Genomic DNA, 14440 nt, shown 5'->3' with positions numbered 1-14440 from the left:
CCCTGATCCTGTGCTGTTTTCCTAATCTCAAACACACACACACTCTCAGAGAGCTCTTTTTGACCCATAGGAGGAAACATAAAGTTATGCATATGTTTCCTCTACTTCTGCCAACAAGGCAAAATAATAGCTCTGGAAAAACACTGTAAGGAAAGAGTTAATGCCCCCCCTCTACACCATGACCCTGATCTGTATTGACCTTTTCCCTCTAGCTGCTATGGACCATACAAAAATAGGAAATTTGTTCATAGGTTTCATGGGCTGGATACAGACAGGCAGCTTGGGTGACAGCCTCCCATCTCAGAAGAAAGCCGGTTTAGATGATAGCACCCAGGGGCGGTCAGACAGAGCACGGCCCACTGCTGGAACAGGGACGGGCTGCGTGTGCTCCAGAGGAGCAGTCACACTGCTGAAGTGCGTGAGTGGCACTTCCCTTGTGCTCCCTGGCCTTTCAGATGGCGGGGAAAGGCACCCCAGAAGCACTTCAGTGATTTGCTACCACTTACTACCTGGTAGCTTTTTGAGGTGGTAGAGCAATGGCAGAGGATAAGGTAAGGGCGGTAGTGAGGTGGGATCCAGATGTGCACATTTGAATGTGCCATTTAAATCTGGATGTGGGCCATTTGTGTATCAGCCCAAATTGGCCATCTGAATTCAGCCATGATGTCATGTCTTGATTGCACAGTCACACATGGTGGGGACTCAAATTCTTTAAATGGGTCTTCTTAAATGCATCATTTTAGACAAATGAGAGCCAATGTGATATAAGCTCTCATGTGATGAAACAGAACAAAGAAGAACTAGATTCAAATCCCCATTCAGCCATAAAGCTCACTGAGTGACCCTGAGACAGTGATTTCTCTTTAAGGCTAACCTACCTTACACAGGGGAAGAACAATATTATGTGGAGCTCTAACCTTGATGGCTGCCATTTTTTCCCTACACCACTGGAGAGCTTTTTTAAAAAGCATAAAGTGTACTTTCCCCAAGCCCCACAGTGAAAAGGACTGAGTGAAAAGAGGAAGGTGGTGGTGATTGAAGACTTCTTGCTCAGAGGGGTGGAGCTCAAAGTGTGCCGACCGGACTTGTCATCCTGAGAGGTCTGCTGTCTGCCAGAAGCACGCAGCCAGCATGTGACAGAAAGGATTGGAAGACTTATCAAGCCCACGGATTACTATCCTTTCTTGCTGATCTACGTGGGAACGAATGATACTGCCCATCATAGCCCTGAACGTATTAGAAAAGACTATGTGGCTCTGGGTCAGAAGGTGAAGCTGCTGGGCATACAGGTTGTGTTCTCGTCAGTGCTTCCTGTTGAAGGCTGTGGCTTGGGATGAGAAAGAAGAATACTTCAAATAAACAACTGGCTACGTCGATGGTGTCGTCAGGAAAGATTCAGATTTCTGGACCATGGCTTACACTTTCGAGATGGTGGTCTTCTATCAGGAGATGGTTTGCACCTTACAGTGGTAGGGAAAAGGGTGTTTGGTAACAGCCTTGCTAACCTAATAAGGAGGGATTTAAACTAAATTGCATTGGGAAGTGAGATAATAATTCAAAGCCTCGTATGATGCCAGAAACTGGGGATAAGAACATTAAAGATTTGCAGAGAGTGGCGCATATGCTAGGTAATGTTAACTTGCAGGCTTGTATGGAAACCAAATCCTCAGGATGCATAAAACATGGATTCCGATGTCTCTACACTAATGCACAGAGTATGAGAAACAAACAGGAGGAACTGGAAGTCCTAATAAAGGAAGGAGACTATGACATAATAGGCCTTACTGAAATGTGATGGGATGACACTCACAACTGGAATATTAGGATTCTGGGGTACAACTTATTTAAAAGAGACAGGCAAATGAGAAAGGGCAGAGGTGTAGCAGTATATGTGAAGGAGGTATATACTTGTGAGGAATTATGTGAATCGGAGCATAGCAGCTCAGTTGAGAGTCTCTGGGTAAAAATAAAAGGAGTAAGAAACAACAGTGATATTATTGTGGGGGTCTGCTATAGACCACCAAATCAGGCAGAGGACTTGGATGAGATACTTCTACAGCAGTTTGCAAAGTTCTCCAAGAGAAGGGATACACTGATCATGGGAGATTTCAATTACCCGGACATCTGTTGGAAGTCCAACTCTGCTAAAAATGAAAAGTTAAATAGATTCCTGACTTGTCTTGCTGACAACTTCCTTTTCCAGAAAGTGAAAAAGGAAACAAGGGGATCTGCTATCTTGGATTTGATTCTCACCAACAAGGAAGAATTGATTGAAGAAGTGGAAATAGTGGGCACCCTGGGCAGAAGTGATCATGTGATTTTGGAATTTACAGTCTTAGGGAAGGGAAAAGCTATATGTAGGTTGGACTTCAGAAAGGCAAATTTTGATAAATTTAGAACTATGCTGGGTAAAATCCCATGGTCAGAAATACTTAGGAGAAAGGGGGTTCAGGAGGGGTGGGAGTTTCTTAAAAGCGAAATACTGAAAGTGCAATCAGAAATTATTCCTATGAGAAGAAAAATGGAGAAAGCCTAAAGAAGCCGAAGTGGCTCCATAAACAGCTCTCTAAAGACTTGAGAAGTAAAAAGACTCCTTTAGGAATTGGAAGGAGGGCCTTATAACCAAGGATGAATATAAACAAATCACCAGTGCTTGTAGAGAAAAAGTTAGGAAAGCTAAAGCTCAGTATGAGCTTAGGCTGGCCAAAGATGCTAAAACAACAAAAAGGGTTGTTTTCTTATGTTCAGAGTAAGAAAAAGAGCAAGGACATGGTAGGCCCATTGCGAGGGCAAGAAAAAAAAATTGTAACAGGTAATGAAGAGAAGGCGGAACTGCTCAATGCCTACTTTTCCTCAGTCTTCTCTTCTGAGGGGAACGGTGCTCAACATGGCAAAAACAGAACATATAAGGAGGGTATGAAGTTCCAACCTAGGATCAGCGTAGGGGTAGTACATAAGCACCTAGTTTCTTCAAATGACACTAAGTCCTCAGGGCCAGATGAATTGTATCCAAGAGTTCTAAAAGAGCTTGTGGATGTAATTTCTGAGCCTCTGGCTATTATTTTTGAAAATTCTTGGAGAACAGGAGAGATGCCGGAAAATTAGAGGCGGGCGAGTGTTGTCTCCATCTTCAAGAAGGGGAAAAAGAGGATCCGGGTAACTACTGACCCATCAGCTTGACGCCTATACCTGGAAAAGTTTTAGAACAAATAATCAAACAGTCGGTCCTGGAACATTTAGAATGAATGGATGTGAATACTAAGAGCCAGCATGGTTTTCTCAAGAACAAGTCATGTCAGACTAACCTGATCTCTTTTTTTGAGAAAGTGACTACCTTGCTGGATCGGGGGAATGCTGTAGATGTCATTTATCTTGATTTCAATAAGGCTTTTGATAAGGTTCCACATACTATCCTGTTGACAAGTTGGTAAAATGTGGTTTGGATCCTGTTGCCATTAGGTGGATCTGTAACTGGTTGACAGATCGCACCCAAAGAGTGCTTGTGAATGGTTCCTCATCCTCTTGGAGAGGAGTGACAAGTGCTCAGGGATCTGTCCTGGGACCTGTTTTGTTCAACATCTTTATCAATTATTTGGATGAAGGAATAGAGGGAATGCTTATTAAATTTGCAGATGATACTAAATTGGGAGGGGTTGCAAACACAGTAGAAGACAGAAACAGGATACAGGATGATCTTGACAGGCTGGAAAACTGGGCTGAAACCAATAAAATGAATTTTAACAAGGATAAATGTAAAGTTCTGCATTTAGGTAGGAAAAATCCAATGCATGGTTTTAGGATGAGGGAGACTTGTCTGGGCAGTAGTATGTGCGAAAAGGATCTCGGGGGTCTTAGTTAACCATACGCTGAATATAAGTCAACAGTGTGATGTGGTGGCTAAAAAGGCAAATGCAGTTTTGGGCTGTGTTAACAGAAGTATACTGTCCAGATCATGTGAAGTGATGGTATCGTTGTACTTTGCTCTGGTGAGACCTCATCTGGAGTATTGTGTTCAGTTTGGGGCACCACATTTTAAGAAGGATATAGACAAGCTGGAATGGGTCCAGAGGAGGGCAACAAAGATGGTGAGGGGTCTGGAGACCGTCCTATGAGGAAAGGTTGAAGGAGCTGGGGATGTTTAGCCTGGAGAGGAGGCGGCTGAGAGGTGATATGATCACCATCTTCAAGTACTTGAAGGGCTGTCATTTAGAGGATGGTGTGGAATTGTTTTTTGTGGCCCAGAAGGTAGGACCAGAACCAATGGGTTGAAATTAAATCAAAAGAGTTTCTGGCTCAACATTAGGAAGAACTTCCTGACTGTTAGAGCGATTCCTCAGTGGAACAGGCTTTCTCGGGAGATGGTGGGCTCTCCTTCCTTGGAGGTTTTTAAACAGAGGCTAAATGGCCATCTGACAGCAATAAAGATCCTGTGAATTTAGGGGGAGGTGTTTGTGAGTTTCCTGCATTGTGCAGGGGGTTGGACTAGATAACCCTAGAGGTCCCTTCCAACTCTATGATTCTATGACTAGAAACTTACTTTAAAAAAATTAAATACTAGTAAATCATTCAGAAAAACTAGTACATTCAGAAATACTAGTAGAGCATGGCAATAAATCATTACAATATTATTGCAGTCGTGTAAATTGTAATTACTACTAATTTTTAGGTAAGTATTTGGTGGCACAGTGAGGGAGAAAGGCAGGAAAAATGGTGACTGATGGAAGTAAGTGCTCACAACATCCCTGTATGGATGTACCATTGCCAGTGCTAATGTTTCTGCATTTACAGAGACAATGACAAGGAAACAGAATCTGTTCCATGTGGATGCAGCCCAAGAAGCCAAATAATAGGGAGGGAGACTAGTTGCTGGACTCTCCAGATAGCCTTGCACTGCATTCCATGAAATGGGATTTCCATCTGCTTTCACAGTTGAGAACACATCAGTCTGAAAGATTTTGGAAATGATCTTTAAATGTTCTATAAATATAATGTGGAATTTTATAGGAAAGCAACAAAGGTGTTTTCCCCCTCCATGCCTTGCTTCATTATTCAACACATTTGCAGAGCAATGTCACCACAGACAATATATGAAATTAATGTATTTGATTAAACTGATGGATTGTTTTTTACAACTATAGACTTTCCCACTCATTAGTCATTATGAACCAGTCATTAATATTGCCTTTATCAGCAAGCAAGCAAACAAACAAACAAACAGAAATTTAAATAAAAACTTGACACAGTTGGATGTACCCTGTACAAAGTAATTGTTATTTTAAAACCTGTATTTTTCGTTCATTTTAAAGTATTCTGTGCTAAAACATTGTTTTCTTTTTCATTTGTACTCTTGCAAATTTACATAGACAATCTCTTAATTGCTGCTTATTTCTCTTATTATTTTCTTATTATATTATCTATATTATTTTCACCCCATTTGGATTATGCAGGATTTGATTTCAGTGGAACCTCTGATCTGGGACTGAGATGTAGGTGACTACTAGTTTTGTGGCCAGAAACGGTCTGATATTCCATGATGCAGTATTGGCAGAGTTTGTAGTTTTAGTATGTATCACCCAGGCCCAACTGGATGATTTCAGTGTTCTTGTATGAGCCCAGCTGTTCTGGCCAGCTCAGTAGCAGTGCTGAGTAGGTAGTCAAGGATAAGGACTTGCATCCAACTGGGACCCACCCAAACTGCCATACTATCATATCCAATAGCAGCAATCTTAATCTTGAACCAATGCTTGGGAATCATAGTTAACAGGATGGAGTTGAATAGCATGAGTCTGAGTCCAGACAAGATGGATATGCCTATTGTTGGTATTCCTTAGAACTGAAATAGAGCAGAGCTCCAATTGTTAATGGTATTTGCATTTTCTTAGTTGAGCATCTAAGTAGTTTGGAGTATGTCAGACTCCACTGTTGGATTTCTCTGCGGAAGCCAAAGACCATCTAGTACAACTAAAGTGTCTATAAAGTTTAGTGGTTACAGTGTCTTACTAAGACCAGGAAAATCTGTTTTAAAACTCCACTAAGCTAAAACGGTCAATGGGTGACTTTAGATACACACAATGAATTTATTAGTTGTTAATGTTCCACAAAAACCTTCAGAGACAAACACTCCCATCCTAATCCACTTCACAACTTTGTGAGAATAAAATGGAACAATAGAACCTTATTATACTGTTATGAGCTCCTTGGAGGTAGGGCAAGATGAAAATATGATAGATACTTGAGCAGAATTTGATCCTAGGTTTCTTTCACCCAGGGCCAATATTCTAGCCTCAGTACTAACACTATTAAGATTTGTGTTTAAAAAATGTATCTCACTTTTCTTATTTTTACAACTCATAAATCTATGTTTATGTAGCCCTACTACAAGCAACAGGCTTTTAATAATGAGTAATGTATTTTATAATGTTTTTCAATTATGTAGGTGAAATGTATTATTTAAACATTTGATTAACAGGTGGTTCTGTTTTTCTGTTTGTTTAAAACAGGAATCCTTGAATGTTATCGATCCTGGCTTGATGGAGCTAAATGGCACAAGTGAAGATGCACTGGAATGGGATGAAATGGATATAAGTAATAAGTTAATTAGCATTAATGAGGAATTCAATGAGGATCAAGAACTGAAGGATGACACAAAACTGAACCCTGCATCTGAAGCATGTGCTAACAATAGTCCAAAACAAGAAGAAAACTCTGATATTCATGAAAATTATCTCAGCAGCCCCACTGCTACAAAATCACCAGGCCCCCAGATCTATCAGGTCTACAGTCTCCATAATGTGGAATTATCAGGAATAAATCAAACATCCTTGATGAAAGAAACATCCAAATTCCCCGGTGTCACACAATTGGACAGTATGAACATCCATGCAAATAAAGACTCATCATTTTCACATTCAAAACATTTGCCAGACCTAACCAAAAGCAGCACTTTGGCAAAACCACCAAATTATATGTATCACAGTGGAAACATAAGCAGACATTCTGAGACTCAGAATAAAATAGTGAATGAAGTTGATATACAGGCTATGAACACCTCTGAGATCAGTTTCCAAAGTGGTTCTGATGGAATGCAGGAAAATTCTGTAACTAATGCCTCCAGTTCCCAAATAGGGGACATTATTGATGTAACAAAACAAAATTTTAAACAGGAAGATGAGGAGAATTATGCTAATTTCCTCAGTTCTTCTCAGTTAAAGTCCAGTGACTGCATGACCCAAAGTAGCCCTGAGTGCTCAAAAGAGGGCTTACAAGAAGGAAAACACAGTGTCTTTACATTTTATGACTATTCATATCTTCAGGGTTCCAAATTCAAATTGCCGCTGTTAATGAAGCAATCAAGTTCTGAAAAAGCACACAAACAGGGCAATTTGCTGCATGGCTTTTATTTTGATAAAATTCCATTTAAATCTGAGCATCAGCCTATGGAGTTAAAACCTTATGCATCAATAAAGGAACTTGTTTTATCAACTGACTTGGATGCTTTGGATCCCAAACCCTCTGAATTTGTGGAAGATTTAAAGAAACTAAGTGACAGGACAAATGTGAAACTGCTTTCAACTTTATCACACAGCTCTTCTTTAGACTCCCTTTCTGTGGCAAGTGATTTGTTTGGCGCAGAAATTTTTAGAAGTGGTGATGGTCTTCATCGGAGCACTTCCTTGGAGAGTTGGCTAACTCCCTACAAAAGCAACGAAGATCTTTTTAGCTATAATGGGTCTGGAGACCTAAGTGGAAGTAGTGATTCTGTTGGGGAACTTAGTAAAAGAACATTAGACCTTTTGAATCGTTTAGAAAATATCCAGAGCCCTTTAGATCAAAAGATAAAGCGTAGCATTTCTGATATTACACTCCAAAGCGTTTCTCAACGAATGTCCTTGACTGGCCAGTTGTCACTGGATATTGCATCCTCTATCAATGAGGATTCACCGGCTTCTCTCACTGAGCTAAGCAGCAGTGATGATCTGTCTCTGTGCTCTGAAGATATTGTATTGCACAGAAATAAAGTACCAGATTCAAATGCATCATTCAGAAAACACCTCAATCGGTCGGTAGCTGATGAGAGCGATGTCAACGTTAGCATGATTGTTAATGTTTCCTGTACCTCCGCTTGCACTGATGATGAAGATGATAGTGATTTGCTATCAAGTTCTACCCTCACCCTGACTGAAGAAGAGCTGGGCATTAAAGACGAAGATGATGATTCCAGTATTGCAACTGATGAGGATATTTATGAAGATGGCAATTTAATTTCAGGACTTGACTACATAAAGAATGAACTCCACACTTGGATCAGACCAAAATTTTATCTGACAAAAGAGAAGAGAAGGTGCAACCTGGATGATGAAATCCAGTGCTGTAAGAATTTAAGAAGTAATGAGGCTATAAAATCAAAAGACGCTTTGAGCATTGAAAAATTTTTGAACGATTCTATACACAAACTTGCAGAAAATAATGGCAATGGCAAGGCCATGTCAGATAGCCATGAGCCTGGAACGAACAGGCAAATTAAAAATGATGGTTTTCAATTTTCAAAGGATCATCTAGTAGATGATATGGAGAATGGTAATGTTGCAAATATTCAAAGTCCAAAGGAAGAACTTACTAGAATTTCTGCAGCTCTCACTAATCTTAGCATGCTTGAAGTTACAGGAAGTGAAAATGAATGTTGTGCCTGTGAAACACATACTGATAGCTCCGATGATTCACATATGGATAATAAAGAGACTGTCCCACTGTCAAATGCATCCAACTCTCCAAAAGAACATAAAAAACTTCCTCAGTCTGATAGCCATTGCATTAATAAGTCTTTTACAGAACTTGATTCCAATATAAAAGGCACATTAGATATAGCTTTAGTAAAATCTCTGCCACACAGTCAACAAAATATAACGAAAATTAGCAAAGATGGTAGTGATTGCTGTGCAGCTTCAAAATCAAAAGAAGCAGGAAAAAATCTGTCAGCCAATGGTACAGATTCATGTTGCAACTGTGAATCTGTTGCTTTTGATAAAAGAAATGAAGAGGATTGCTCAGTGCACAACTTTGTGATGGAGATCATTGACATGACTTCAACAGCCTTGAAGAAGAAGTCCCAGCCTGAGTGTGAGCCAGCCACTCCACATCCATTAGCCCAGATCAAGGAAAAAGTTCTAGAACATTCTCACAGGCCAATACAGCTTAGAAAAGGGGATTTTTATTCTTACCTCTCACTCTCTTCTCATGATAGCGACTGTGGGGAGGTAACTAAATATATTGAAGAAAAAAGCAGTACTCCAGTACCTCTGGACTTTGCAGATGACAGGGACAATATTGAATGTTTCTTTGAAGCTTGTCCTGAAGAGGAAAGAGTTGAACAAGAAGCATATATTTCTAACAGTGCCCCTGAAGTACCCCTGGTAAAATATGAAGGGTTGGGTTTAAAAGATGAACCTGAAATATCTGCTGAATACAGTGGCTTTTCTTTGTTAAATAAGGAGATGGACATAAATGGGCCTGACTGTCTTAGCCAGATGGTAACAGATAATTTTAAAAATTCTGCTAGTGAATCACAGATTTTGGACACGGCTAGCAAAAGTTCAGAGTTGAATTCTCTCCCTAATAGTTCCAAAGAAAATCTTCCTGGAGAGTCTCTTGGTATTGCAAAATCTGAAGACAATCCTGAGTCTTCCATAAAGGCCTCAGAAGAAGACATTCAGTTAAAGCCAGATCACTTGGAAGGCAAATATGTTTTGCACCAGGACACTAAAACTGTTACATGTGAAGATAATCTCCTGCATCTTCACAAAGAAAGGCATATAAATGCACATAGGTAGAATGTAATCATCCCTGGACACCTAATTTCATAAACAGGTAGGTACTATATCCCATGCAGGATGAGATATTATTTATATGATTGTATAACAAAGCACAATTTGTTTGATTTCAGGATTTTTAAATGGGCCATGGTATTTTATTATTACAAACTAATATTCTTTAGACTTTGAACTTGGATGCAGATAACCAAGTATGAAATGCAGACTTCATGCATCAATAATTGCTAATATGAATTTTAAGTACTGCCTGTGTTCATCAAGATGAACATACACAGCAAATGTGCTGGCACAGTGTAGTGGTTATGAATCAGGAAGCCCCTGGTCCAAATATCATGTCTGCCATGTTCTCTAAGCTTCTGTCTCCTGGCTTCAGCCACAATTGCAATATGGTGATCATAAAATTAACTACACTGCAAAGCAGATTGTAACAAGATAGGTATCTTCCCCCAGCAGTCCACTGTGCACCATGGAGCCTCTGCTGAGGGTTTGGGGACCCTCCTAAACAAAATAGTATGTGGCAGGTACGGTTGCAGGAAGAAGGGGGAAAGTGGATAAGTTGTCCTCCCTTCTGAAAACTTTGCTGGACCCATTTGCAGAACAGTGATTAAGGAACAATTTCACCCCATTCCTTCTTTCTGTCTGTAGCCCTCTGTGCAACTTGACACTTTACTGAGGAGGGCACCTAAACTCTAAGCAGAGATTTTTTTTTTTTCCCCTGAATTCTCAGGTATATGCTGGGATCAGGCAGGAAAGATCTGCTTTTGCAGGTTTTTTTCTGTTTGTGGGTGTTAGTATCTAATCCATAACACTTGAAAAGCACTTGAAACTTGACAACACAATACAAATGTTAAATATTATTTGCTTGATTACTTTTTATACATATTTCTCTGAGAAGAGCATCTTCTAAAACATGCAAGGAAATGCAAGGTACATGTATTTTGTACTTAGCTACTGTACCCAAATGCAAAGTGAGAAATTTCCCTTAATTTGCTTCAGACTTTTTAGACATATTCCTCAGACATCCATCCCTATGTCTGTTGCACTCTACTTCCTGCAATGCAAATGAAGCTACCACTGCAGGAAGATTCTAGGTAAATGCTACACAGCTGTGTTACTTTGGGAAATGGGATGAGCAACTGAGCTTTATTTTCCATCACTACTTATGTATCACTCTCTCTTAGCTGTGCTAAAGAAAGGAATGCTGGGCTTTTCCCATTCCCAACCATTTGGATCTTCTCCTGAAGCATCCATTTTTAACTGATAAGACACCATCATCCTATGTCCTTGAATGTGAGAGTGAAGACAACTGACTTTATTTCTTTTGATAGGGAAGAAGAGTTTTGAGGAGGGATTCTACACACTGTTCAAGTTCTGCTTACTGAGTGATAGTGGAATGTGCCATGAAGTTACAGCCATCTTATGGCAATCCTGTAGGGTTTTCAAGGAAAGAGACTTTCAGAGGTGGTTTGACATTGCCTGCCTTTACGTAGCAACCTTGGGCTTCCTTGGTGGCTCACATCCAAGTAGTAACCAGGGCTGATGATGCTTAGCTTTCAAGATCTGACAAGAATGGGTTAGCCTGAGCTGGCCATGTCAGGTCTACTGAGAGATAGGGTGAAGAAAATAACAAACATGGGGCAGATCCAACCCAATACTTTCTGGTAGATACTCGCAAGGGGAAACTCTCTTATTGCCTTGACAGAAACTCTGTGGGCGTTTTTGCACTGACCTTAATCGGCAGCGACGTCCCTCTTCACCACACAGGATCTGCGCGGATTTCGCACCAATTGCTGCGGAGCACCCGGAAGAGCCGCAAAGTCCCGTGGCTTTTGCAGCACAAATGGAAACTGTTTTTTGGTGGTTTCCATTTGCGCCGCAAAAGCCGCGGGACTTTGCGGCTCTTCCGGGTGCTCTGCAGCAATTGGTGCGAAATCCGCGCAGATCCTGTGCGGTGAAGAGGGACGTCGCTGCCGATTAAGGTCAGTGCGAAAACGCCCTGTATTTCCTCCCTATGGGAGCTTTAGAAGCTGAGAAAGAGAAGACAGAGACATTGTTCCCTAATGGGTAAGATGATCTCCCTTAATTCTTCTCCTGCAGGCTAAGGGATTCCCATTTCCATAAATCCTGTTAAGAACTACATAAAGATGTCCCAGAAAGAGTGAAAGATAGGGGGAGCATTGCCTCTCCAGACGGAAGAAAGAGACGGACACAAGGGTTTCGGTAACTAAAGGGCCAATTTCTTTATTTATTACATTAACACAAGGGCTATAACATAACAGGAAGCACGGCAGGGCCAGGGGACGAAATACCCCTCCCCTGACGCATGATGGGCAAGCCACCCTGCCCCTAGGTATAGCCAAAATACATGGCTCATACCTGGGCGGCCTAACAAAGGTTATGCCCTGGAGTTCCAACCCCCAGCCGCACAGCTAACGGGTGAATCAATCCATGCAAACCCAAGGCAGTCCGCTTCATCACTCAACTGTCCCACACGGTGCAGGAATGATTTAGCGAGACCCCGTGCCCCAAAACTGGGGTGCTACAGGTGCTCACCGAGCTGCATAATGAAAGTTTAGGCCAAAACCCAGTCACCACGAGGCCAAGCCTCTGCTTAGGTAGCTGTGCCCACTAAACGCCCAACACTTCCTTAAGCCCAAGTTTCAAGTCCTCTAAAAAGGTGTCATTACCCTTGTCCAAAATATGTACACCATCGCTCCTGTATAAATCTGCGCAATCAACACAGATCCAAGGGTGAGGAAGAAAGTGGCCCAAACCCCCCTCGAGGGCTCTTTTAAGTTCTAAATAGGCTTTGCAGCGAGCTTTCTCAATTGCCCGTGGGTCCCAAGCTGCACGCCTTACCCAGCGTGGAATCATGGCCGACCGCACGATCAAAGCCTGCAGCCAACACCTCTTGATGATTCTAAAGTCATCTTTGGCCTGCAACACAAGGGCTTTTCCCTTGATCAGGCATAAATCATTACCACCCAGATGTATCACCACAACATGTGGTGGCAACACATGCACATCTTCAAACAAGAGAGGCAACAGGCCTGACCAATGGAGACCCCACTGTCCACGCCATTCAATGGTGGTCCACTTGCTGAGCCCCAGCTGTGACCTGGCCGAAGTCCTCCTGGCCCGATGGGCAGCCCAAAACACGAAGGTTTGACCACATATGAGGACACGTCATCTCTCTCCACGGACCACAGCACCTGAGAAAAGAAGAAAGGATGAATAACATAGCCCCCTAATACCGTGATGCCAATTACTGCAGTGCAAGAGGGCGAACATAGATAGATAGATAGATAGATAATTTTATTTATATCCCGCCCTCCCCGCCGAAGCAGGCTCAGGGCGGCTAACAACATCATTCAATTTCCCTTATACAAAAGACAAGGTTACATTAACATTAAACATTAAAAAATTCTGATAAGTTTAAAATCACTTAATTAAATTGATAAAAGTGCTAATGCTAATTGTGCTTTTATAATGGCGGTAATCATTAGCAATTTCTTTTTTCGTCAGCGAAAGCCAGTCGGAAGAGGAAGGTCTTGCAGGCCCTGTGGAATTGTTCAAGGTCCCGCAGGGCCCGCATTTCCTCTGGAAGTTGGTTCCATAGGTTCGGGGCTGCAGAGGAGAAGGCCCGGTTACGGGTGCATTGCAGCTTCACCTCTTTCGGTCCGGGGGTGGTCAACAAGTTTTTTCCAGCTGACCTCATAGCCCTTATAGGCCGAGGAATGCCACCTATCAAGCTTCTGAATGGAAGGCGGACAGTACCCCAGGGCAGCAGCTGTAGATGCTGCTCCAATACAGAAGGAATGGGTACCGAACTTAACTCCCGACAGGCCCAGCATAGCAAGGGCCTTGCACGTCACTGCCCAAAACTGATGCTTTGTCAGGGGACTGCAGTCCCTGTGACTGAACAACAGGCCAGCACCCAAACCACGAGCAACCATGTATCGCGTTGAAGCCACTACGGGACAAATCTCGACATCAAAACAGGAACCCAAACTAATAGTATCCCCCCATTGCAGTTGATCGGTCTTGGAACTATGAACTGTAACATATACAGATCCGCCAGCCAGACAAATGTCTTGGGCCACCAAGGCCATCCCTGAAATGTCCCGTTTGGACTGAGCCACCAGCTCACTCACCCGAAGAGCCCCGAAGAATGCCATGAGAGAGGCGACGTGAAAGAGCAGCATTTCATACTCCGACATACACACCTGGCCCCAGACTGATTGTAAACCCCTAAGAAGTGCAGGGGAAATTGGTTGCCTAGGATCCCGCCTGGGCCCAACTTTTCTAGACCAACCTTCCAACATTTTCTTAATGCAAAAGTCACCAGTATTCTCCTGGAAACCCAGAGCCTTACTAGCGAAGGCCAACGCAGACAGTCAGCCCCAAATAGATTTAACTGCTAATCCCCTGCACCTTAAAGATACACTATAGTGGAGTAATTGCTCCACCAGAAGGGGCCATCCCCTTTGGTAACCAACTTTGCTCCTAAAACTTTTAAACTGGCATACTGCCCAGTTGTACGATTTTCTGGTACTAGGAGCAATGGCAAGACTTATTACTCTGCTGGCCTCGACCTGCCAATTATCCATATC

General features: G+C 42.1%; 1 protein-coding gene across 4 annotated transcripts in view; it reads left to right on the top strand.

Moving 5' to 3' along the window:
* Positions 1-9864, top strand: part of AKAP6 (A-kinase anchoring protein 6) — a 432373-nt gene extending 422509 nt beyond the window's left edge. For all 4 annotated transcript variants that reach the window (XM_060262489.1, XM_060262490.1, XM_060262488.1 and 1 more), the window contains one exon: positions 6501-9864. In XM_060262489.1, the coding sequence (XP_060118472.1) occupies positions 6501-9827 (3327 nt within the window). In that variant the 3' untranslated portion in view covers positions 9828-9864. The remainder of the gene's footprint in view (positions 1-6500) is intronic.
* The last annotated feature ends 4576 nt before the right edge of the window (positions 9865-14440 follow it).

The sequence above is a fragment of the Heteronotia binoei genome, chromosome 21 (assembly GCF_032191835.1).
Source record: "Heteronotia binoei isolate CCM8104 ecotype False Entrance Well chromosome 21, APGP_CSIRO_Hbin_v1, whole genome shotgun sequence".
NCBI lineage: Eukaryota > Metazoa > Chordata > Lepidosauria > Squamata > Gekkonidae > Heteronotia > Heteronotia binoei.
This window is presented reverse-complemented; position numbering and strand designations above follow the sequence as displayed.